Below are 26,751 nucleotides of genomic sequence, written 5' to 3'. Positions count from 1 at the left end.
AATCACTCATATTCCGAATCGAATCGGAGGTCAGGCACCCCAGCTGAATTATAAACTCTTGTTATGAATAATCCAGACATAAATTAAGTATGCGTTGCTTAAATGTGCTCGTGTGACACCGAAAATGGGAGAGAACGCTTTCCGGAGCCGGCGAGTCGTCTCGAGCCCAAAGCGCCGTTGGGTGCGGTTCCCCAGGTTCTACCTGGACCGAGCGCGCGCCGCCTTCTCCCGCCTGGGACGCGGGACCGTGAGCAAAGCCAAAAACTGTAGACACGCTCGTGAAAACACTCCACTTCTGTGGCTCTGTGTAAAAGAGCCTCACCAAATTCTAAATTTGGCCTGTAGTTTGAGGACATTTTAAAATTGAATCATTTAGCTCCAGGTCAGCATCTTCTCTAAAAGGCCAGATCCAAGGTGTCTCAGGCTTGGTGGGACATGGGGTCCCTCCCTGCTCAGCCCCGCTGTCATAGAGCGAGAGAGGCCGTGGACCGTCCGTGAACGGACGGGCCTGGCCGTGCTCCCATAACACTTTATTTGCACAAGAGTAGGTGACAGGGCCGATTCGTCTGCCCTGCAGTGGTTCGCACTTCCCTGATTTGACATGACTGACACGGAAACCAAGAAACTCCAACCACGTACTTACTGTAGGATGGCTCCCTAACCAGCAATAAAAATAATGACGTTTTTCCTTTTTTTCCCTTATTGAAGTAAACTGAAAGACTCCGAGAAGAAGAACTTGGAGCTACTATCAGAAATCGAGCAGCTAATAAAGGACACTGAAGAGCTTAGATCTGAAAAGGGTATGAGAATGTGTTTTGCATCAATCAGGGCTGCTTCTGTTCTGAATCCGTTCTGTCGCACGAGCGTCAGCGTCTTGCGCGGGTCGGGGAGTTATTCACACAGCAGCACTGGCGCTCACTGATGGATATGTGTATGCTCACGTCACACACCTCATACACACACGTGCACTAGCCTGGTCTCTGAGTCATTTTGTTGTGCTCAATATGCATTGTTTAAAGAATTTCGTAGTAACAGAAAAACTCTTTGCCGTAATTTGGACCATTTTTCCATAGCCACGGACTGTTACACAAATAATATTTTTGTGATCGGAAAAAACTATTATTTTTATAATATACCTTACACTATTTTCAGATGGTGTAGGGGGCTTCACTCCCGGGGTAGTTGAGGAACAGTGTATGAAGTAACCAAAGATTAATCTGGTGTTAAAAGGCAGTTCAGGGATGAACTGTTGGGGCACTCCATTGCTTTCTTCCATGTCTGGTTCTTCAGTTGCCTGCCCTGTGGGATTTCTCAGGATCCATTCCCACTTTCCTGAAGGCATTGCCTGAGCATTAATGAGTCTTAACATGAACAGGAACTCCCGAGAGCTCGGGAGCTCCATTACAGGAACTTCCTCAACTTTCTTTCCATAATGTTGGCATTCAGAATGTGAAGATGTAATACAAAGAAATTCAGAATGTTATTTTCCCAGTGAAAGGATCCTCTTACATCCAGTTATTAGAAATCCACCATCCTGATAAAGTCCATATTCCTGACCGAATAGTGGACGAATTAACGGCTTTACGTTATGCTTCCCTCTAACTTCTCGGTCGTGTGACGCACGCTGATGGTTGGGTCTCTGTATCTGCCTTTAAAATTGCGGAGGAGAGGGTATCATACACGTGAAGGATTTGACATGAAAAAAAAAACCCTAAAAATAGCAGATGTTCAATACATTTTTTATTGATGGCATTTCGTAGTGAACAAGAAAGGAAGGAACCCAGAAAAAGCGGATTAGGAATTCAGATTGAGCACAGGTCTTCTCACCAAAATGAGACTCAAGCTGAGTTTTCAGACATGAATGGTGGAAGGGAGCTGCACTATTTAGTGAGCAGAAGACAAAGAATATATAAGACGTGTAGGACCTGTAGCCCTGAAGGCAGTCTGTACAGAAAAGACACCAGTGCAGAGTATGACTCTGGTGTCATTGGTGGCATCATTGTTAGCATGGATCTAAACTTGCGAAAGAAGTAACTCAAGTCCATCGCTCTGCTTTATGAAGACACGTTAACCTGCCCCTTGTACTTGGATTTTGAACATTGCAGAATAATCAAATTTCACTTTCTGTTGTAACATAAAGTACTCTACTGCTTAAATAATATAATATGATATTTACATAACGAGGGCGAGATGGTTTTTTCTGTGTGTTTACTAGTATATGCCAGTATCTGGACAAGGTTTGGCACCTAATGGGCTCTCAGTAAATACGTATTGATTGGATGAATTTCTGAACGTAGTACATCATCTGGCATCCGTGGTATATTGCTAGAGATTATTGTGAAAACCACACAAATTAGTGGATGTAACTTCCTAAGGGTATGGAAATCAAAACGGTGTGCTTGATTGCTAGCATTTACCATTGCCTGTATATTTTAAGAATTATTTTGGAAATTACGCATTTAAAGTTAATGTCACAGTGAAGAAATATGCGGAAACTTTTAAAACTTCATCTGAGAAAACCGGGGGTTTGAGTGCCTCATTTCGTCAATAAAACAATACCTGAAATCAGACTGAGGCCTTGACAACCGATTTTTCATAACTAAATACATTTGTTGTATCACTACTTTACTTTCTTGTAAGAGGTCATGTATATTAGTGTATACTCTGTGCAGTAAGAGTGTTTCAAAACAGAAACCTTGTTTGGTGATAAATTAGCTTAGAAAAAACAGAACCATACTTTAAAGAGTCTCTCAACCCTACCACGATTTAATGTGTTTTTATAATGTACTCTAAGGGAAAAGAAAGAAATTCGAGAACTCAAGTCAGGAAACAAGCATGTCATGGAGACTGATAATAATCAACTGCTAAGTGATATTTCAAGAAACATTAATACGGTTTTTTTTTTAAATGTAGAGTTAATAGGACTGATCAGCCTTAAAATGAGGTCATTTGTGAACAGCTCTTAATAGATTCAGACAGGAAAGGTTATCCGTGAGAATGAGTTTAAATTGTTCTAGTTTTAAAAAACAGTTGCTGCTGTCTTCTAGGTATAGAGCACCGAGACTCACAGCATTCTTTCTTGGCATTTTTGAATACGCCTACCGATGGTCTGGATCAACTTGAAGTAAGTACTGAACCGTGCAAGTATTCCTTGTGGTCAGTTTCAAATTCAGGTTGTGATTTAAAATTCGTTGGCGGTGAAACGGTTTTATCGCTTCCCACATAAAAGGACCTAGAATCTTCTATAAACAAAAGCCTATTAAGAAAGGAATATGTTCTGTGTTCTTATGGAAATGGTGATCACATGTATATGTAAGAAAAATCTAAGAAAGGTCTAAATATGAGCATCCCAAGATTTAAAAGAAATTTCATCCCTTCCCCTGGGAGACAGGAAAAGCAGAACAAATCCTAACTTTTGAAGTAATGTTGACACTTTTGTTTTTTCTCTCAAGCATAGAGCCACAATTAAAAAAAAAAACAAAAAACGGTGAAAAAGGTCAATCTCAGGATAGAGCAGTGCTGGTTCTAGCTCCAAGTCAATTCAAGTTTTTTTAGGAGTTTACAATAGGCATACTTTTTGTTACAAGTATTACGTGGAGAGTGTTAGGAAGATTCCATAATAATGAAGTAGTGACTGTATGCCTGTCAGTTTCTGCTGCTTAAATTCTTTGCGGGGGCGGGGGGGGGGGGAACAAATTCATAAAGTATATTTTCGTCCCAGAAAATTCACATTAGTGATTATACCTCTATTAAACAAATAATCTTGTATCTCTGTGCAGAGCACTGTTAAAGGTGCCGGAGTTAAAGTAGTGGCCAAATAGACCTCGCCCTGCTCTCCTAGAGGTTACGTTCCAGTGGGAACAATTAGAGGCAGAGAGATCCCGTTACTCCTCAAGTGTTTCATTTAATTTGATTATTAATGATCTGCCGTGCACTTCACCGTATTACGTTTTGGGTACAATATATGCATTGTATTTCATTGCTTTGGGATAGGGATCAGCTTTTAAAAGTAATTACTGGAGTTCTAAGTTTCGTGAGCAAGTGACAATGACTGCTTTTCTCATTTGTTTGTTTGAATTAATGTCATTTGCCTTTTAATTGTTTTACAAGATTTTTGATTTATTATTTGTTCTTATTAAATTGCTTCATCCATATTTTCTATTTTTTTTATTGCTGTATTCGTTAAATAGGATTCCTTTTCTTCTTCCTCATCTTCACTGATTGATTTTTTGGATGACGTAAGTCTTTGATTTTCAAACCATCAGTGAATTGAATTGAAGAGTTTTGCCTAGTAATGCATTCAGTTTTAGAATGATCACACCTGGTAATTTACTTGTGAGACAAAATTTGCTTCTTTCTTGTCTGAAATGAAACAAAGGGTTTATTTTTATTAAACATCAGGAAGTGAATATGTACTTTGAAAAATGCTTTGGCTGTCAGGAATCTGGATTCCCTTTCTTTGCAACAGTTCTGAAGACTGGAATGCTCATTTGATTATTGTCACTATGTGGATAAATATATAAAAGTGCTCGTTTTTCTTTTTCATGGCAATTTCTGTTTCACGTTCCCCTTTGCAGCATTTTGCTATTTAATTTTTATGTTAGTTAGAAGTAAACGTCTGGTAATAAAATCAGAAAAAGTGACGTATTAAATCTTTCAGTAGATTTTATTGTAACATAATAATTGAGTACAAATCAATTTTTAGTGCTGACAGAATTTCTCTTCTAATGTGGAAAGTGATTTTAGTTAACATATGTGCTACATGCACTATAAATTGACTGCATTATCATTTTCTCTCCTAAATTAATTCTGTAGATTTGATCATTTAGAAGTCCCTAATGTCTTCACTCTCTTTACTGAAATGCCACCTGTCCGCGTTCTCTCTGTTCCACATTAAATGGCACAAAAATCCCTGTCATAAGGCATTTTGTTGTCCTGTTGAACATTTAACCTTTCTAGAAACTGGAAAATAGAATGGGTTCAGATGCAGATGTTCTGCGCAGAACCCAGTTTTTAAACCTGGGGCAATTTTTATGTTTTATCTTTTGTGTTCTGTTAAACATAATTCTTACATTCAGAAGAGTACTTTGCATAATTTTCCACTCAAGAAAACTCTTGATCTAGGCTTAAACATTTTTTTAACTGATTTTTTTTTCTGCCTTTGAAATATCATACCAAAGTGTACTATTTTCCATTCTGAATGGAAACTATTTCATCATTCTTGAGACGGTCCTAGTTCACTCTACACTGTGATAAAAAGAGAACTCTCTTGATGTACAACAGTATTTCATGTTACCGTCTACTGGATGTTTGTACTAAAATACTCAAGATGTTATTTCCATAGAAACATCATTCACTTGAAAGAGAAAGACAAGGAAGCTTGAATAAATTCTTTTAATGGTTCCTTCCGCTAGAAAACCATTTCCTTTCTCTTTTTCTAACAAACCCTTCTCCCCGCCCCCTCCCCTCCCACACAAAGCTCTGAATGTAGAACACGGGAGCCCGGGTGTCCTGTGGCCGACGGGCCTGCTACAGGGACGCCCGCATGGCCCCGCTCTGTCCGCTGCCACCCGGCCGTAGTGAGGAAGTGTCCCGCTTTGACGTTCCTCCAGAACTCTCTTGTCCTTCACCCACCGGCGCTCAGCCTGAGCTCAGTTCACACGGACCACCGAGTCTTAAACCGGCACAAAGGAACCCCTGTTACATAGCGAAAAGGAGTTGAGTTCACACAGGCTGAATCTTTCTGATCCAGGCGCCAGCTCTTAAAAAGCATGGTCTCTGCTCCCGAGGTTCCCCTTCCCGCTTACTGGGTAAGCACGTAAGGTGGCCCAAATCCTGCCTCCACCACCTTCCAGGTGTGTGGCTGGGAGCAAGTTACCCAACCTCTCTGCGCCCCAGTCTGCTGGTCAGAAGAACGGGTAATAACAGCGGTACCGACTCGTAGGTGGTTTGAGGACTTAAGGGAACAGCGAACGTGAGGCCCTCGCCCTGCTGTTGCCTTACTCGTCATAGGCCATTCACGCCCTTCCCGAGTTCCTTTAGCTTCCTTTCTTGTCCAGGAGTCCGTTGTCGCCTGAATGTCGCCTTTAGCCCTCTAACCACCTTTCCACCCCCACCCGCGCGGGTCACCGCACCTTCCCCCTGAATCGTCAAGTAAGGTCACCGCTGCGCGGTGATTTTTACACGTCAGGGACAAGGCCAGCAGTCAGCTCCCATTTTCAAACGTAGTTTGTCTTCTTCATATTCTATGGCCGGAGGCTCTTTCTGGTTGATGAGTACGACCGCTCTTCCCAGAGTCCTCATTCCGTTCACCCTCGAGGCCGTGGGAGGATGAGATTTTTGAAAACCGGCATCCGGTCCTTGGCACGCTTGCGCTCAGCAGCCGAGACGCGAGGCGTGAAGCTTCAGTTCTCTTCGGCGTTTGGGATCTTAAGGAACAGAGTGAATTGTGATCTTTGTGCCCATGCTCCTCGGAGTGTTGTGCGGGGCCGCCCCCGACAGCGAGCAGACTCTAACCCTCAGCCACCCCGCGCGACTCACCCTCGCGTCCTTCTTCTCTGGCGTTGGCCTCATTGCTGCAGAAGGGAAGCCGGGCACGCCGCGGACCCGGAATTTGAATCGCAGGCAGGAACTCGTGGGTTTAGGAAGGGATAAAGCTGAGGTGGAGCAGGATTGCAGAAAGCAAGTTTTCTTTGGCCTCCGCACGCCATCGACCTCCTCGTCTGCTCGCCGAGGCCTAGCAACCTCGTTCTGCCCTCTGGTTTTTTAGAACCAAACCACCGGCCCCTTCCCACCTCCAGAATCACCTTTGACTTCCTTAAGTTCAAAATGCAAGCGAATGCTAGAATCTGGGCACACTCAGAGCAGTTTCCTTTTAAGTTGCACCGTTTACACAGGTCTTGCTATGTGTAGAGTTCCCAGTAAGCGCGGCCTTGACGGCGGAGAAGTGTACGGAGGTTCCTTCCTTCCCTCTGATTCGGGCGAAGCACCTGCTTTTGTGACTCAGGAGAACTCAGGTGGTTGGGCTTTCCTACGTGCATAATCATGAACTTCTTCTGAAAGAGAAAAGAACTTGGGATATATTCAGTCCATGCTTCTGGCCACCATTTATCACCGCCTTCTCCCATTAGTAAAGTGGGCGGTCTGCTGTCCCATTAGGGAAGTTTCTGGACTCTCAGTCTTTGGGGGAATAGGGAATTAGTGGCAACGGGGTACGACACTATTGAGGGCAGATAGGAGGGGGGTTAATTTGTGTTAAAAGAAACTGACGTCACTCTGACCACTTTGTCTCTCGGGTCAGGCATTCCCACGTGTGGTGAGACACCAGTGACCGCAGGGTAGCCTCATCTTTTCTCCCAACCCCACACCCCAGTCCTAGACTACCTGGGGTGACTCCATACTGGCCCAGCCTCCAGGTCCCAAACAGGGTGACGGACAGGTGGAGCTCGGCAGTTTGACCTTTCCCTCATCTGTTCCCTGCATCCCAGGGGCAAGAAGTCCGGGGATGACCAGACCACACTTACAAACTTCCCATCCTGGTCAGTTCATTTTCTTCTTTTCAAAGGAACCAAAGATAATACTTGGCTTGACTGTATTAAAGGTAATGCTAATTATGGTCATCTAAATGAACCACTTGTTGTATATGGTAAACAGATTGTCATTTATTAGGTCTGTGCCAGGTAGGTTTTGAGTTTTATTAAATTATGATTCTACACTCTGTTCATTTGGGCCAAGTTCACACACAAAAATGGGAATTGCCCATTTACCTGGCAAATGAGAATTTGCCAACTTGCTTTTTGGATGCTGTCTTAACTCTAGTGTGCTGAGGAAAGAGTAGACCAAGGAATTAAAGGTCAGACATAAAGGAATAGAGTTAGTACCATTGGTCCGACTGTCTGATCCTCACAAACCCTGTTTTCTTGTATCCTGGCCAATTCCGAGAAGCCAGCAGTCGGAGAGTATTGACAAGCTAGTTCTCCTACTCCTCGTTTTGGCCTCATATTAAAAACTTGCTACGATGTCCTGAACTATTTAATTTCAGTCCCGGCTCCTAGCTTCCTTCATTCATCTCTTCCCTGTAGAGATCTCTTGTCTCTCCCCTGGCTTCTTTTATGTTCTGTCATCACCAGTCACAGAAATCTGAGGCTTTGCAGCATTGTGTCAGCTGGATCTGGGGCAAGTCGATCATCCATGAGAATCTGTGGAAGACAGAATTTTAAAACATACATTATAAAGATCTTTTCATCCTACGACCCACACTAGGTGTAGATCCTGCTGAGAAATTATGGCATTTCTGGTATTTCCTCCTTCAATTCTTTTTTTTTTTTTTTTTTTTTTTTTTTTTTTTAACAAAACTCCCATCTACATGTTAAATACAACCCAACTTGAAACTCACGTTTCAGGAGATTGTCATATGCAGCCCTTCTCTCATTTAGGCAGGATTCTATCTTAATTATATATACAAGATCTGTATTATATTCTCATACATTGAGGCCGTCTAGAGGGAAACACCCATGACCACCCAGACTTTCACTCTTCACTCTCCTGTTTAAGAAGACCTTTGGAATTCATTAACTGAACCTTAGAAGCTATTTGCCAAATCCATGTCTATAAGATAAAGTACTTCTTTTGGTTTCTGCTTGTGTGCCTCCTTCTGCGATCAGCCTGAGCATTACGGTGGCGACCGAGAGACCTAGGTAGAAAAGGCATAGTTTTAAAGGGTATATGATTACAGATGAAGGCAACGTACTGGCTTCTCCCGGGCTGTGAGACCAGTTCCACTGTTTGTACAAAACCGTGGTTGTGTGTCAGTGTGTAGAAGAGAGAGCGTAGTGTGTGTTCCTGTAATTGTATCATCAGGAAGCGGCCTAATTTCCCCTTCTTGTTGAAAACAGAAAAACAGCTGTCTGGTTTCTAGGTAGACACTTTGGGAAGAACATTATCACTATGATTTAGTATCATTATTAGCTTTATACAGTGCCAGCTGAGACCAGGTGTTGTCCTTCATACGCAGAGATGGTTTTGAGAGACGTTTTGACTTGTTTTTAGTATGGTGGCAATGTGTGTACTTTGAACTAGTCGTGCATTTTTTCATGGATTCGGCACACTCCCAACTCTGCTCTAGAAGTGTAGAAAGATAGCCAGAAAGTCAAGGATTCTCTGTGTTAATCCTTGCACGGTGGTAGCTCCTAAGACGTAACAGATAGAGACTTAGGCCGCGAAATGCTTATCTTGTTAGAAAAAATAAATCCATGGTTACGTGCTGCGCCATGTCGAAAGTGACAGGTGCCGTAAGAAATATTTCAGTTAAGTATTGCAGCATTTCAGAAGGATTCATTCAGTACTTATTAAGGATTTTTAAATTGATAGGCTTTATTACGATAAGCATGTTACAACGTTTCTTGCCCTGAAGAATCCGAGTCTGATGGAAAAACCACATGTGTAAATCAATAATTATAACACGATTGGGAAAATCACACTAATAAAAGATATGGACTGTATATCATAGGAGTATAAAGGAGAGATACCTGACTGAGCCAGGCGGCTGCAGAAAGGCTTTCTGAAGGAACCAGTGCCTGAGTGGGGTCCCCACGGATAGATGAGTATGGTCCACGGAGTCCAAGAGGAAGGTGTGCTAGTTACACACTGGACGAAGAAACACAAATTGCTTAGGAATCTGCAGGACTTCTAATCCCGGTTCACCGTTAACTCTTCAGGACACGGTGTTCAAGTCAGCCCCCTTCCCATTTCCTAGTAAGAAATAATAGTTCCTGTTTAGCGATCTGCCAGAGTTGTACAGATAATACCGGTAATCCGGAATGATCTTCTTACCCTTCCAAGTTTTCTCTGGAATCTTCTGTGGCTCCCATAGACTCCGTTTGTAAACTCCCTCCTCTAGGCCCCCATGCAAATCCTGTACGCCCCGCCTCCGGCCTCCCACAAAACTGTGCAGCAAACCTCAGCTACCACGTGAGGCCCACTGTTGGGGGCCTGGGGTCTTCCCCACCTTGTAAATACCTGACCCGTTGCAAAACCTCAGGAAATGTTAGGTTCGGTTGAATATAGGGAGTTGCCAGAGGTAGAGATGGTTTATGTGTGTGAAGCTCTGCTCTTTGCACATCCCAAAGTTCCAGAGGCTTGGGACTGTTTTGATGCGGTTACTACCTGCTTATTGTTCTTGCTGTTTTTCCCTAATCACTGAATCTTCAATGTCAGAAAGGTGACAGTCCCTTTTGACTTAAGCCTAATATCCAGTCAAGGCGGGTGGTATCGTTGAAGTAACTGTTTTTATTTTCATTCACGGTCAGTGATTCCAAAGGTCTGATTTAGCTCTTACCATTGGAAAGAATCATCTTTGAAAACAGTAAGAGTTTGGTAGGGAAAAGACCGGCCCGTGAAATATTTTATTAAGTGCTAACTGGCGCTCAGTCAGAATTATTTGGCTCCTTTTCGTTCTCCTGTTTCCAGTTGCTACTTCCAAACCTCCACAGGAAGGAGATTGTCCCTCGCTCGCTGGAGCACCATTGCGTGGGTCACTGCGCGGGGTCCGGCGAAAGCGTTATTGTCACCTTAGCCCGAGTCCGAGCAGCCGTTTCTCCGCTGTCCTATCCTGCAGTTTTTCCTGAAAACAAATGTACTTTGAACCTATCAGAAAATGTGTCTCTCTGTGTATGTTGATAGACTTTGTCTGTTAATACGGCGGGAGCCATCGAGAGTCGTGTGTATTTGTAACGTGTAGTATTCTCCTTTCTTTGTTGAAGCGCTCTCCGTCCTGCACTCCAGCTAGCAAAGGCAGACGTGTAAGAAACCACTGCACCGTGTGTCCCCACCCCACGCCCTCCTCCCTGTCTCTCACCCTTTTTGCCTGTGGTTGCAGAACACGCTCACGTCCCCGTGATGTGCTCTTACCTCCGCTGCATGCTTTGTGCTGCTGCTCTCGCTCTTGCCTTTCCGTATTTTCCTTTTCTTTCTTTTCCTTTTCTTTCTTTGGCTTGGGCCGTAAAGCTTTAGGAATGTTCGTCTACATTTCGGCAACCAAACGACTCAAATTATAAGGTATCTTTTTCATGTTTAGTAGGAAAGTAAGTGATTCTAAAGTTTGCTGTCCTAATCAGTCCCCTGCAGAGTAAATGAGTTTCTCAATAAGAATCTGATATGAGCAGATATGTGGAGATTTCCTAGAGATTTTAGTTATGTAGAAAAAAGCTTGACAATTCATATTATGCAAAAGTCAAACGAATTTGGGGCAAGTTATAGATCTTATTGGCTATAGTTTGACGTAAATCCGTTCAGCAGAAATCTTTGATAGATTTTTTTTAATGTAGTTCAAAGGAATGTCCCTAAATACATTTATAGATTTGAAGCCTTAATGTTGGTAGTTAATTGTTTATATTCTAAGGTAGCTCCAAGATTTTTAAAAATATCGTGACATTCTTGATATATGTATTGGTAACCAACTGTCAGCATCATCCTGTACTAAGGCTAGGTCAGGGTTTGTCAGGATTAAATGGGCTAGGGCACTACCTCTATCCAGCACGATTCTGACATGCCCAGAGTGGGGGATGTATTCGTAGAAAGGTCTCAATTTCCCTAAATCAGCATCCACCCCAGTGTCATTATGCACAACACACACACTCCGTAGTTGAAAAGCAGTGGGCTGGCTGATGTTTGCTCTGTTTTTCATATGCGATGTAAAATAGTAACATTAAAAAGGAATGCCTGTCATAGGTGGAAGTTTTGAAACCTGTCATCGGCTTCATAATCGTTGGTATTGGTCAGCACCTTAAATCCAAAATTCTTGAGAATTCTTGGACTTGGAAAGAGCTAGATCATGGAATTCTCTGGTTTATGGAGAACGCGGGAAATAGTAGGGTGGCTCAATTAACCCTCCTAGAGCACATGTTTCCAAACTACTGCTTAATAGTGAATAAGCAGTTCGGATACCAGTGAGGCGGCCAGTATGACTTCAACTAGTACTCCAGTGATCAGTGAAGTCTTCGAAGAGATTGCTGGTTCAACCGATTTTTTTTTTTATTATCCTGACATTTATAGGGTTAAAACCGTTGGGTGCTTGGATTTATCAGATCAATCTTTGAATATGTGTTAAGTATATCGTATAACCTCTAGAAAGGAAGACCACAATATTGTGTGCCCAACGATATTAGGTTCAAATCATCAGCCTGTGACTTGACTAAATTTTTAACTGGTTTTTCTTTAACATGGTTACAGTTCAGAGAGATTTTATTCGCTGGTTAAATATAGATTGTATCTCACTTGCCTTGCAGACTTCTAGGGGCCCTGACCCAGAACACTTCTGTGAGTCTTAGAATAGGGAGAAACTTCTGAGGGAAATGGCCGTTACAAGGTTCCTCCTGTTCAGTCTCTGTCTTCATCTTACAGGATGTGAATAAGCCGCACTGACTAGAGCCCACTGACTGTTTCTGTATGATTTTTTAAATGCAGATGTGATAGGCTTGGTAATCTGCTTCCCAGGATTTCTGCAGTTTTTCCTTGGTTATGTATCTGGCAAATTTAAAAAAAAAAAAACAAAAAAAAAACAAAAAAGAAAACCTCTCTGAAAACTGCTGATGTCTTGGAGGGAGCTGAGTGAAGAATTACCCAGCTACTCAGCAGATCCATAGAAGCATCATGGCAGTACAGTGAGGGGCCCAGTGGCCCTGGGAAACAGCGGCGCATTGCAGAAGGGACACAGCTCGTTACCATTCCTAACAGTGACCTTGAATCTAACAGTGATGTACAATTTTGTTATAGCCTGTGTTTTTAGACAAGCAATACATAGTACTTTTATAAATTTAAAATTCTTTAAGTGACTGTTAAATGTCATATAAGTGAGGTATTACAATTTAAGGTTTACTGGACTTTTATGTCCAGTGTGCTGGAAAGTCCCATTCTTTTTTTTTCAACGTTTTTTTTTTTTTTTTTTTTTTTTTGGGACAGAGAGAGACAGAGCATGAACGGGGGAGGGGCAGAGAGAGAGGGAGACACAGAATCGGAAACAGGCTCCAGGCTCCGAGCCATCGGCCCAGAGCCTGATGCGGGGCTCGAACTCACGGACCGCGAGATCGTGACCTGGCTGAAGTCGGACGCTTAACCGACTGCGCCACCCAGGCGCCCCGTCCCATTCTTTATAAATGGTGCTATTCAATTAAGCGTAGTATAAGAAAGATTGGTTATGAATACTATTGTTAATGCCTGAATGTAAGTGGTTAATGGAAAGGTCCACAGTGTTTTCATTAATAGAAGCACTGAATTTTAGAGTATTCCTTCCGAGTTTAGAACAGAGATTTTAAATAACATGTAGCTGAACTTTCTGTTTTCTGAAAACATTTGTAAAGTCTCCAGAGTAGATCTTCAAATCAATATATGGAAAATAATGAGAAATTTTCATTGAGTACCAAGTTACATTGTTTGTAATTAGTAAGATTGCACTTACTTGTCATAACCTTGAGTAATTTATTATTTGCTTTAGGATGATAAAATATTATATTTGCTATTTCCCAAATGATCTAGTATTTCCATAATACTGTTTTTATCATAAGTTCAATTAACAGAAATAATTACATTGTTGAAAGTTTGAGGTTATAAAGTGTTTCTGAATACAAAAAAATTGGCTTACTTGCCACTTTGTTTCCAAAATACTTCTAGCTTAAAGGATGATGATAATGGGGGTTTTTTCTTAGAGTTTTAATTTTCTTAGAGTTTTATATTTACTAATGCAAAACAAAATGTTAGATGTAAGCTTTTTTTTTTTTTAATCTAGATCAAATCCATATCAAACCTTGGTATCTTTTACTTTAAAACCAGGTTTCTTATGGGAATGTTTTGCTTTTTATATCTGTTCAAATCTGTAATTATTTTGGAGTAGAAAAGGCCCATTGATAAATAGTCAAGATGAGTCGTTTTAGTGGTTTTTATTATTTATCAGAAAACCATACTGCGTAACTTGAAGACTTCACCTAAAAAATCAGATCTGATCCTAGGAGAGGAAAAAACTTTTCTGTTTGACTGCACTGCTCTAACAATACATTTTGTTGATCATTCAGGAGGGAAATCCTAACAGATTCAGGAAACATTATGGACTTTTTACATGGCAGTGTTATGTATCGTGGATGATACCTCTGATAACTCATTCCGTTTTCCTTTTTTTCCCCAAACGGTAAAGCAATAGGTAAAAATTACATTGGATATAGTAGATGTTTCTATTGCCTGCTCCTCAGAATAACTCCTGGAAGTGTGTTTACTTAGAAAAGAGAATTAGGTAACCAAAACAATAGGAAAAAAATCACATTTATGTAAAGACATCCCTCATGTTTTCACAGTAGATTGCAGCTTAGAAATATTGAGCGAATGGCTTATACTATTAAGATTTGTTTCCAAGATCTTTCTCCAGATAATATCAGAAGGTGCTGTCCAATATATATTAGCTATTTATTGTTTTTTGTTATTTTCTCCTTTTTATCATTCCTTCTACAACCATTTACCCGATTAATGAATTATGATATCTCTGCTATTGGTGTGTATCATACTTATCAGCTTTTCCTGAATTATGAATTCAAGTCATTGCTTACATTGAATGCTATCCAGTTTTTCAAAACACAGAGAGTTTAACTTCCACGATTTAAGTATATTACTAATGATTGTGTTATAACCATGATAATGGCCCAGAAGATAAGCACAGTTGATGTGCTGTCAATCAGTTGCTTTGCCTCCACGTTCTATGTGAATCATTGCCAGTTAATTATCAAATTAATTTTAGGCTGTCTGCAAAGTCTGCCTTCTAGCTATTGAGTATTCTGAAGGTTTAATAAAATCGATTGCTTTTTAGTGGGTAGAATCATTAACTATAAGTGTGTTGGTAAGCTTGTAGTTACAGATAAAATTAGCATCTTGAGAAACCAGTCCTGTTGGTGTTAATGAACACTTTGATGTAGAAAATATATAAGTGGTATTACGTTTTTCTTATTCTTACTGTTAAACCTCTTTTGAGATACTGTTTACATTGGCAGTAATGCAGAAAGGAAATGAAATATTTAAATCTGTTAATCTAACAGGTATTTGCTTCCAACACCTTTTAGAAGATCTGGGAAAATTTTTTCTTAGTTTAATATCCAAAACATTATTGCCACGAGTTTATTCTTGTGTACCAAACTTTGTTCCTTGTCTTTCCTAAGAAACACACTTTTGAAAAATAAAGTGGTAATTTTTAAGCTTCACTTATACATTCACGTGTTCTAAAAAGTAAGAGTATCATCGTAAATGGTATAGCTCAACTTTTATAAATATACTCAATGCCATCTCAAAATATTACTCAAATATGTTTACTTATTTTAAATTTTTTAAAATAAGAACTACCTTGATTTTGTTTAATCTCTGGAATTTAGTTTTATTTTAAGAGCATATAGTTCCAAAAAGTATGGTAATTTTCATTATTCTATGTTATTAGAATTGGTATTGGGTTAGGTTTTAAGTCTAAACGTTTCCTCTTTTGAATAACCAGTTTTTACCGCCTGCAGCTAAGAAAATCATTTTAAAATCTGTCCTCATTCCTGTGGTTTTCTTTTTTACTTATGAGTAAAAACTGTGAGGAGAAAAAGACTTTTTATAAGTGACAGTGATTCTAAAGAGGGGCCAAGAGGTATGTATTTGAAGCCTCAAGAGTTCCCATCAGAGTCACTAATTTCTGTCATCACGGATGAAACCCCGAAGGCGTCATTTTCCCTTTGTTCAGTATCACACCGTCAGTGTCACATTTTCACAGGGTCATGAAACATGATGGTAAATGTTCAGTGACCAACTGTGGGCGGAGGCAGGGGGATGGGTTTTTAGGCGTGATGACTTCTGCGACGTACGCCTCCCTGATCCCGGGGCAGGAAAGTGTAAGTAACAAAGCCGCCTGCCCAGCCCCTGGCCGCAGCCGTCAGGCCTGCTCCCCCTGCCGCCGGGACCCCTGAAAGCCGGCTCCCGCCCTCCTCGCACTGGCACCGGCTTAAAGCCACTGCCCTCCCAGGTAGGAAGCCACTGTGTTAGCTGGTCAGCCCCGTTCATCGGCAGCTTTGTCCTTCGTACGGGGCCTCGGCTCCGGTCTTCCAGTCACGCTTTTGTGTGACCAGCCAGAAGCTTCCGCTTTCTTAAGATGACTCAGTTCTTCATACTTAGCAAAGCCCCTACTCAGACATTTCTTTGGAACTTTATGACAGGGGCACCTGGAGGGCTCGGTCGGTTAAGTGTCCGACTCTTGGCTTCAGCTCAAGTCATGATCTCACGGTTTCGTGAGTTCGAGCCCCACATCGGGCTGTGCACACCAGTACTGTTTGTGTATCTGGTCCGTGTTCGTTGAACCCTTTCCCCCACGGACTCTTACTCAGCTTGCCATTACATAATCTTACGGAAACTAGCAGGAGGAGATTTTCAGAAAGTGGGACCTTTCTGCCTTATTTCCAGCCCAGGTTTATACTCCAGATAAATGATTTGAATGGAACACCTTCCCCATGCCTGTCCCTGAGCAAATTTGTGAACTGGGCAGAAATCGTCCAAGACTGTCATTTTCTTCTTTCTTTACTCCCCTCTTCCTGGTCAGAGTTCACTGGCAGGAGAAAAAGATAATGTAACTCAGGCTCCATGATCATTAAAGCCTTGAGTGCAGGTGCCCCTGGTACAACAGAAAGAACACAGAATTTGAAGGCAAGGGTGGGATTCAGGCCTGGGTCTCCCACTTCGTAAGCTGCACGAGCTTTCTGAAATTGACCGCAACGCCCGCTCCGAGCTGGGGTGCGGCCGGTATGCTTCAGTCCGAGTGCTCCAGTTTTTAAAATATTGAAGTGCTTTCCCAGCTGTGAAGTACATATGTACAGTCTTTAAGCTTACTGTTCTCTTTATTGACTTGTCACTTCTGATCTAAGCATTGTCCTTGCTGTACAGCACATTTGAGACAAATTCCCCTAACCTCTTTTCCAAATTGCTTTCCTCGCCTTTTCACTTTAAACACACGATCCTGGTCATTTTTAAAATTGCCAGACAGAACCAGTCATTGATCAGTATGCTCAGTCTTTAATGCTCAGTTTTAACCCAACGTCTTTGGAGTCTCTAAAAACATTCAGTTAAAAGGGTGCAGCTGAGTGTGAGTGCTGGCAGTTCTGCCGCAGAATAAGAGGGCGGAATCGCCTGCAGTGACAGACACAAAGCTGATAAGTCCGTTTCTTCTGCCTGCAAGTGATGCCTGGTAGTGGCCCGGATCTCGTTCTTACAAAGGACAGAATTATCTCGAACCTGCAGGACATACCTCTGTGAAGTCCTCTGCACTTGTGGGAGATTTATTTTGTGAATCACGAACGTTTCACGTGGACTGCAAGAACGTAGAGTAGAGATCGGCACGCAGAGTGAGAGGTCGGCAGTGAGGACTGCAGCATGGAGGTACCTGTGGTCATCTTTCCCTCTGTTTATGGTAAAGCGAGCGGTCCTGCTTTTGTGGAATGGCACTTCCCGGAGGTGAACGTTCAGGCTGAAATGTGTTTTCCTCTCTTCGCAACAAATGGTACCGTGATTGTGCCTTACAGAAATTCGCTAAGAGCTGCACGCTGTTTGAAAGTGATATCTTGGGTTTTTGTCGTTCCTGACTTCTCCTAGACTGATCCCGTTGAGAACACGTGTGTGCGGAATCCGAGCGTCCGGGTTTGCATCCAGTCAAGGTCCACATGTCCTCCCACTTCTTGCGAAGCTGAGCCAGCTAAGGTGCCTCCCCGGGGTAGCCCCGCTCTCCAGCTTGTCACTTGTCAGAAAGAGGGAATCGAGAAACAAGTGAAAGCTGACTCTTGTTTGACTCAAATGTATTCTGTAATAAGTCACGGTCTACTGGAGAGCATTGCATTATTATTATAATGTAAATAGGACCGTAAAACAAAAGCAGAAAATTGTCCCCCCCAAGTTCAACCTAAAACAGACAAACATTTATTTCATTAGAAAGGTAGTCTGTATCTGAAGTAGAGGACTGTGGAGCAGAGGGCGGGGCTCTCTAAATCTCGGAATTATCAGATACAAACCTTGGAGGCACGCAGCTGTGTCAGGTGCCATTCTCAGATTTTAACTCTTCTGATCTAAAAAGATATGTGTAACTGCCGCAAAGTAGAGCTTAAAATTAAAATTGCCATTGCTGGCCGCTGAACAGTTTACTCTAACTGCCCATCAGCAGTAGGCATTCGGCCGTCCCCTGCCTTGCGGTAGCACCAAACCACCACGACCACCACACCAGTGTTGTTCTGCACCTCACGTGAATGCTTTCAAACAGCCGGCTGGCCACTTTTCTCAGCAGAGGTCATTGTCTCAACGAGTCGGAAGGGCGTTGTGCCTCAGTGGGTGCGGCTCAGGTCGTCCGCTCTGCGCACAGTGCTGCCGCCGCCCCTTTGTTTCCCGTGTCGTCTCTGGAGCCAGGAGCAGATGGCCCACCTGGGAAAGCTGTCTGAAATGAAGGGATCCGTGGTTCGAGTCTAATTGGGTCTTTTCCAATCCTGCGAGCGACGACCGCAGACCGCTTAAGTTGATGACGCTCTGCTTTGTCTTAATCGTTGTTTTGAGTTTATACGTTTTGACTGTTGAAATCTTTGGAGCGTAGAGAGAATAGCAAACGCCCGTGTGGCCACCATCCGCAGATGTAGCAGATGTGGACATTTTTGCCCTGCTCTTTGCCAATTTGTTTTCAGAGAAAGTTGAAACACCCTTCCCTGTACCGTTCCCCTTCCTCCTTCCTCAGACGCGTTAAAGACCCTGCCATTGATGTACTTTCTCGTCTTCAGTTTTACGTTTTACTTCATCTGTAGACAGCAACCATACCTGATAACATTTGCTTTACGTTTATGTTTTACACACAGGTTATCTGTATCTTCCTGTAACCGCTTTCATTCAACGTGATGCTTTTGAACTTTCCTCCTGCAGATACGTGTCCATTTAGTCCACTCGTTACAACTGTTACGTCATATTTCGTTGTATGAATATACCACAACCATGTATGCATCCTCCTGTTGTTGGAAATTTGGGATATTTAATGATGTCATATTATTGGATATCTGTTTCCAATTTTTGTTGTCATAATCAGTGCTAAAGTGAACATTCTAATAGCTGTCTGCTTTTGTGTGTGCAGAGTGTGATTAGCTATGTACCTGGGAGTTGAATTATTGGATTGTATGGTATGTGCATTCTCAACTTTAACTAGATTTTGCCAAATTATTTTCCACAGTGGTTGAACCAATTTTCACTCCCACCAGCAATGTGTGAGAGTTCCCCATTTTCCCACATCTTCACCAACCCTTGGTACACGTTAACTTTTGCCAATTTGATGGGTATGGAGTGGGATTTTTAATTTGCATTTCTCTGATCTTAGTGTTAACTCAGCATCCTTTTGTATGTTTATTGACCACTGGTGATTTGCCTGTATGTCTTTTGTCTGTTTTTCCATTGAATTGTTTCTTTTGTTTTGTAACTGTTCTTTATATAATCTGGATACTAATCCTTAGCTGGCTTATATGCACTGCAAATACTTTCTTCCCATCTGTAGCTTATTTTAAAATTTTATTTGGTATCTTTTTGTCTTGCAACAGTGTTTATTTTAAAGTAGTCTTATATATATACATCAATCATCTCCTCTATGACTCCTGTTTTTTTCATGCATTTCTAAAGCAGTTCTGCCCTATGCAGCATTTATAAAAGTTTTCTTCCATATTTTTCCTGAAAGTTTAAATTTTTTTATTTTACATGTTTAAGACCTTAAGCTGAAATTGGTTGTTACAAATTATGTGAAATGGGGTTCTAAATCCATTTTTCTCAGGGGTGCCTGGGTGGCTCAGTCAGTTAAGTATCCTACTCTTCATTTTGGCTCAGATCATGATCTCACAGTTTGTGAGATCGAGCCCTGCATCTGGTTCTGCACTGACAGCACGGAGCCTGCTTGAGATTCTCTCTCCTTCCCTGTCTGCCCCTCCCCCTCTTGTTCCTTCTCTCTCTCTCTCTCTCTCTCTCTCTCTCTCTCTGTCTGTCTTTCTCAAAATAAACTTTAAATAAATAAATCTGTTTTTCTCATATGAACAACTAATTCTCTTATATTTCCCTCATTGATTTGTAAAACTCTTTCTGCTTTATATAAATGGATCTGTTTGGGGGTTCTTTATTCTCTTCTTCTGGTTTTGTTTTTTGTTTTTTGGGGTTTTTTGTTTGTTTGTTTTGTTTTTTGGTCTGTTCCTGCACCAGCATCACATTATCTTGATTACTGTAAGCCTGAAGTAATTCACCTGGTGTGATCGACCACTCCCACCCACCTTATTCTTTTTCATTTTCTTTTTTTCACCCTTTAGTTTTACATATGACTTTTGTGATCAGCTTGTCAGATTCCATATGGGGCTTTTGATTAATTGCGTTGAATTTATAGATTCATCTGAGGAGAATTGACATCTTTGTGGTTGGGTCTTTCCGTCTGTGAACATGATATATACATATCATTTAGATATTCTTTTATATCCTTCAATAAAGTTTCATTTTTTTTCTTTATTAGTTGACTTCAGATTGCTTGTTAGATTTGTTCCTAGGCATAGGTACCTTGAAGAATGGGATCTTTTCCAAATAGTATTTTTATTTGGCATTGCTGGTCTTTGTGAACTCTGTTAATCTTGTCTCCAACACCCTTACTTCATTCCTTTTTATTCAAAACTTCTCTTAGATTTTCTGTGTAAATTCTAATGTCAATTTTGTTTCCTGTTGTTTTTTATTAACTTTCACATAGGTATTCAGTGTTGCTCTTTTAGTTCTCATGTTTACCTTTTTCGGCATTAATTTATAAATAGGGTTGAAAACTTTTTCAAGCTATTTAAAGGTAAATTAAATTTAAAGGTAACCTCACAATTAAGCAGAAAATTCTGAGAAACTCAATTCCATTCTAAGGTTATAAAGCATATAAAATATTCGGTTTATATAGTAACAAAGACAAAGACCATCCATTTTTGTCTTAACGTTTTAAAATATTCTGTAACTTTGTTCAACGCTAGCTTTTTCCTCTTGCCTGCTTGCTTCGCATCCTAAAGTAATTCTTTGTGCCTTTTTTTTTAAACTTCGCTAATTAAGTGATGTCTCTTTTCCAGTAAAATCACTGGTTCCTTTCATTAAAAGAAATATCTTACACTAATACCTATAGAATAAAGATATGACTTTTAACTTTTAAATTTGCATGTTAAGTTCTGAATTCCAATAATATTAAACAGTCTAGCTTCCTTCTTTGGAAATTGATTTCTGCACAAAATCCCATTAATCATTCTCTCTCTCTCGCTCTTTCTCTCTTCCTCACTTCCTCATTCTACACACACGTGCACACATGCACATGCACACACACACACTTAAACACAAATCCAGTGAATTGTGTTCCATATATGTAACATACATTCTGTATATAGAAGTTAGAAGTTAAAAGACTTCTAAATATTTTGATTATAAATCCTGCTTTAAAAAACTCAGGAACTTTTAAGAATTAATGGGGGCATATTCAGATGAACTCAAAAATTAATATCCTCATTTTTTATGTAGACTACATGCTGTGATGTTTTTGTTTTCTTTGTGGATTCTCTTTTCTAAATCATTTCTTTTTAAATTTTGAGACAATTATTTTTTTGCTAATTGAGCAACTGTTTCGTTTGTAGATGTTGCAGGCTGAAATTTAAATTATCAACACTATGAGAATTTTAGCTTCATTGAGATATTATTTGCCTTATTGATGTCTTGCTTGGCTTTATTTACTTTGATTTATTTTTAGAGATGTTTGAAATAGATGGAGTGTTTCATGATCTCTGTTTCCTCTCTTGCCCCCGGATTCAGACTGTAGACAGTACTCCTCTTCCTGTTCACACACCGACCTTAAGGAAAAAGGGATGTCCTGCTTCAACTGGCTTTCCAGCTAAGGTACTCAATCTAGATACAAGCATGATGGGTTCTGGAAAAAAAAGTACTAATAATGGGTTTCTTCTGCTTTTTGTATTTGTTGTAATTTGTGCTGTTGGTTCTCTCACAATCACAAACATAAAAAGCTTGGAAAGAAAAGGAAAAAAATTGTATATGAATGGAAATAATCACCACCTGGAAAGGTAGGACGAGTGTTCCAGACCTTGTTTTCTTTTTATTCCGTCTTTTCTCAATTTTTTTTCATTTCAATCTAAATCAAAAATGACAGTTGAGAATGGGAGGGCTGTCTTGAAGTGCACGGTTTGGTTGGTTTTATTTATTTGGCAAAAAAGCTGACAAGTTGGAGTATTACGCCTTTTCTTATTTAAGCATTTCTGAGTTTTTGAAACATTTCTGTTTTTGAAGTATATTCTCCTTTTACTTCATGCTGTTAAAGATTTTTTTCAAATCAGTTATGGGCACTTAACGAATTGAAGGGGAAATAAAATAATTGAGAAACCAATTTTTCCAAAATCCCAAACAACTTTTTATTAATTATTCTCATTTTAAAATATAAAATCTGGAATCCATAGTAGTGGAGGAACAGACGACTTGAGTGTACCATACACACAGCATTAGCTTGCACACAAACACATTTTTGATTAAGGAGAAAGACTACAGACTTGCAGAGTTCAGAAGAATGCTGGATTTGTGTTTTGCTAGTTCTTTGGGGTTATGCTTTAATACGCAGTCTCATTTAAAAAAAAAAATTTTTAACGTTTATTTATTTTTGAGAGAGACAGAGCGTGAGTGGGGGCAGGGTAGAGAGAGAGACAGAATCCAAAGCAGGCTCCAGGCTCTGAGCTGTCAGCACAGAGCTTGACGTGGGGCTCGAACTCACGAACCGTGAGATCATGACCTAAGCCGAAGTGGGATGCTTAACTGACAGAGCTACCCAGGAACCCCAAATATGTTGACGTGTTTTGAGACAGAGAGAGAGCAAGTGGGGGACGGGCAGAGAGAGAGGGAGACACAGAATCTGAAGCAGGCTCCAGGCTTTGAGCTGTCAGCACAGAGCCCAACTCGGGGTTCAAACCCATGAACCGCGAGAACCTGAGCCGAAGTCGATCGCTCAACCCACTGAGCCACCCAGGCGCCCGTCTAAGTATTTGCTTTTAAATAATATCTACTATTAAACTTAGATATACAATTAACAAAATAAATGTATAATTGAACCATAACTCGAGAAGGTTTAGGGTTCTAGAAAACACAGATTGGCATTCGTTGCTCATCTGCATAGTTAGTTCATGTAGGTAATACAATAAATGGAAATTTCTCATGAAGGGAGATTATTGCTTCTATGCTTGCTCTCTTTTTTGTGGTCTCCTTGCTTCCATTTTCCCAAATTGAACATCTTGAAGTCTGTTACTGTGAGGAATAGTGCTTAGAGGACTCACTGTAAAGAAGATGTTGAGGCCGCTCATGGAAGAATTTAAGACTGAAGTTGACAAGCCACTGAGAAAGAGACATGTTTAGTGAGAAATTCAGCTGAATTCCTGTTGTTCCATTCTATTCATTGTAACTATGACTGAAGTATTGATTATGGTAGAACATGAAGATTTAGTTGCTTAGCTCAAGCTCCTACAAAGAAATTCTAGGAACTGGAAAACATCAATGACCTCCCTCCCCAGAATGTAAACCTTGGGCAAACCAGAGAATGAGAGACAGGTTGGTGGATCCGAAAAGCTAATGAGATACGCAGAAGTATAACTGGTATAAAAGAAATACAATCTGCATAGCCTATGCTAGATAAGGCAAAATTTTGAGGCCAAAATATGAATTTAAAATAAATAGGCACAATACGTCTCTCAAAGAGACTTCAAAAAAAAGCATACTGGTAACAGGGAGTGGGATAAGGCAGCTGTGAAGAAAAACAATTTGCAAGTGCTCACATGAAAATATAACTGCTGATGTAAAGTACCCAGCAGACAGCCTCAGTGGAAGGAACAGACTGGATATAGCAGAAGAACAAGTTAGCGAGGCGAAGAAGAGATGGCTAGTCTAAGACGATACGTGATAGAAATAGTTTCAGTATCTCTGTAGTAGGACTTTCAAGGGGAAAGAAAAAAATAGAGAGTTAGAAGTACTGGAAGAAATAAATCACCTAAAATTTTCCAGCACTTAAAGCTGAAAAACCTCACATCAAAATACATCATTATGTGCTAGAGAGAATAGATTTTTAAAAACTCACACTTAGACACATTATAGTCAAATTTAAGGATATCACAGATCAAGACAAAGTTCAAAGTGTTAGAAGGAAAAGAACTGTGAACCCTAATATATTAACCCAGCTATAATATCAACTATGAGAGGAAGTTAAAAATATTTTCATGCGTACAAGAACTTAGTTTATTATTGAAAAAAAAAAAAACCCTCATTGAAAAACTCTCGTATACACTAACAACAAATTACTGGAAAGGAAATTAAGTAAACAATCCCATGTACAACTGCATGGAAAAGAATAAAATGCCTAGGAATAAATTTAATCAAGGAGATAGATCTGTTCACTGAAAACTATCAGACATTAATGAAAAAATTAAAAAGACACCAATAAATGGAAAAATATTCTGTGTTCATGGATTAGAGAAACTAATGTGGTTAAAGTGTCTTTAGTACATGGCAATCTGTGGATTCAATAGAGTTCTTATCAAAATTCCAGCAGCATTTTTCACAGAAATAAGGAAAACAGTGCTACAATTTGTATGGAACCACAGAAGACCCCTAAACAGCCAAACAGTCTTCAGAAAGAAAAAGCTGGAAGCGTCACACTTCCTGATTTCAAACTGTGTTACAAAACCATAGTAACCAAAATGGTATGGTGCTGGCATGAAAACAGAAACATAGATCAGTGGAATAGAATAGAGAGCTCAGAAATAAATATGCATATGTCTGTTTATTGAACATAATATGATCAATTAATTTACGACAAAGGCACCAAAAATAGACAATGGGGAAAGGATCATCTTTTCAAGAAATGATATTGGGAAAACTGGACAGTGACATGCAAAAGAATGAAACTGGACCGCTTTCTTATACCATACACAAAAATCAATTCAAAATGGATTAAAAACTTGAACGTAAGACCTGAAACCACAAAACTCCTAGAAGAAAATAGTGGGTAATCTCCTTGAGCACTGGGCTTAGCAGTGATTTTTTGGATTTTTTTTTAATGTTTATTTATTTTAGAGAGAGAGTGAGCAGAGGAGGGGCAGAGAGAGAGGGAGACACAGAATCTGAAGCAGGCTCCAGGCTCCGAGCTGTCAGCACAGAGCCCGACGCGGGGCTCGAACTCACGGACCACGAGATCACTACCTGAGCTGAAGTCAGACACTTAACTGACTGAACCACCCAGGCGTCACGATGACTTTTTGGATTTGATACCAAAAGCAAAGACAATGAAACAAAAGCAAAAGTCAGTGAAGTGGAACTACATCAAACTGAAAAACTTCACAGCAAAGAAACCCATTACCAACATGAAAAGGCAACCTACCGAATGAGAAAAAATACTGTAAATCATGTATCTGGTAAGGGGTTCATATCCAAAATAGAAGAGCACTCCTACAACGCAATAGCAAAAACCAAAAACGTAATCCAGTTGAAAGATGGGCGGAGGACCTGAATCAACATTTTCCCAAAGAAGATATACAAATAAATGGCCAACAACTACATAAAATGGTGTTCAGTATCACTAATTGTCAGGGAAATGAAAATCAAAATGACAATGAGATATCACCTCATGCCTGTTACGATGGCTGTCATCCAAAGGACAAGAGATACCAGGTGTTGGCGGGGATATGGAGAAAAAGGAACCCTCGTGCACTGTGGGTGGGAATGTAAATTGGTGCAGCCACTCTGGAAAACAGCATGGAGGTTCCTCATGCAATTCAAAATAGAAGTACCATGCGGTCCAACAACTCCACTTCAGGGCATTTATCTGAAGGAAACAAAATCACTATCTGAAAGAGATACCTGCACCCCCATGTTCAGTGCAGCATTACTTACAGTAGTCAAGACATGGGAATAGTCTACATGTCTGTTGACAGATGAACGGATAAAGAAAATGTGGCACATGCACACACACACACACACACACACACACACACACACAATGGAATATTACACAGCCATAGGAAAAAGGAAAGTCTTACAATTTGTGACAACGTGACATGGGTGGACTTCGAGGGCATTTTGTTAAGTGAAATAAGAGATAGACAAATACTGTATGATCTCACTTATGTGTAGAATCTTAAAAATCTGAACTCCACAGAAATGGAGAACATGTTGGTTGCCGGAGCTGGGGCTGGGAAATTAGGGAAATGGCTGAAGGAGGCTAAAAGGTACAGACTTCCAGTTATAAGGTAAGTAAGTTCTGGGGATGGATGGAAAGCATGGTGACTCTAGTTAAGGACACTGTATTGTGTATTTGAAACTTGCTAAGAAAGTAGATCTTAAACGTTCTCCTCACAAGAAAAAAACCATTGCAACTATATGAGCCGATGTGATGGATGTTAACTTACGGTGATCATTTTGCACTACATACATCCACCAAGCCATTGTGGTAGACACCTTAAACCGACATGTTTCATGTCCGTCATCTCTCAGTAAAACTGGAAGACAGAAGAGTAAGTATTCTTGGAGGAAGTACTCCATCAAAAAAGATGGATAAAGCCACATGGCCGCTGTGAGAGATTTGGGAAATAGGGTGACTAGGTATCTCAGAGAACTTTCCTGTGATCCACAAACATAAGGACCCTTGCTCTACAA

At 40.6% G+C, this 26,751-nt stretch overlaps 1 protein-coding gene across 16 annotated transcripts in view; it reads left to right on the top strand.

Moving 5' to 3' along the window:
* The window catches only part of CDC42BPA (CDC42 binding protein kinase alpha), a 316,161-nt gene that overhangs the window by 246,459 nt on the left and 42,951 nt on the right, over positions 1-26,751 (top strand). For 4 of the 16 annotated variants that reach the window (XM_058700191.1, XM_058700188.1, XM_058700181.1 and 1 more), the window contains 5 exons: positions 709-800; positions 3,048-3,124; positions 4,191-4,238; positions 10,761-10,799; positions 21,865-21,948. In XM_058700191.1, the coding sequence (XP_058556174.1) occupies positions 709-800; positions 3,048-3,124; positions 4,191-4,238; positions 10,761-10,799; positions 21,865-21,948 (340 nt within the window). Of the gene's footprint in view, positions 1-708; positions 801-3,047; positions 3,125-4,190; positions 4,239-10,760; positions 10,800-17,643; positions 17,749-21,864; positions 21,949-26,751 lie in introns of all 16 variants that reach the window. The other 12 variants (XM_058700194.1, XM_058700192.1, XM_058700185.1 and 9 more) reach the window with 8 other exon arrangements.

This window comes from Neofelis nebulosa, chromosome 15 (genome assembly GCF_028018385.1).
Source record: "Neofelis nebulosa isolate mNeoNeb1 chromosome 15, mNeoNeb1.pri, whole genome shotgun sequence".
NCBI lineage: Eukaryota > Metazoa > Chordata > Mammalia > Carnivora > Felidae > Neofelis > Neofelis nebulosa.
This window is presented reverse-complemented; position numbering and strand designations above follow the sequence as displayed.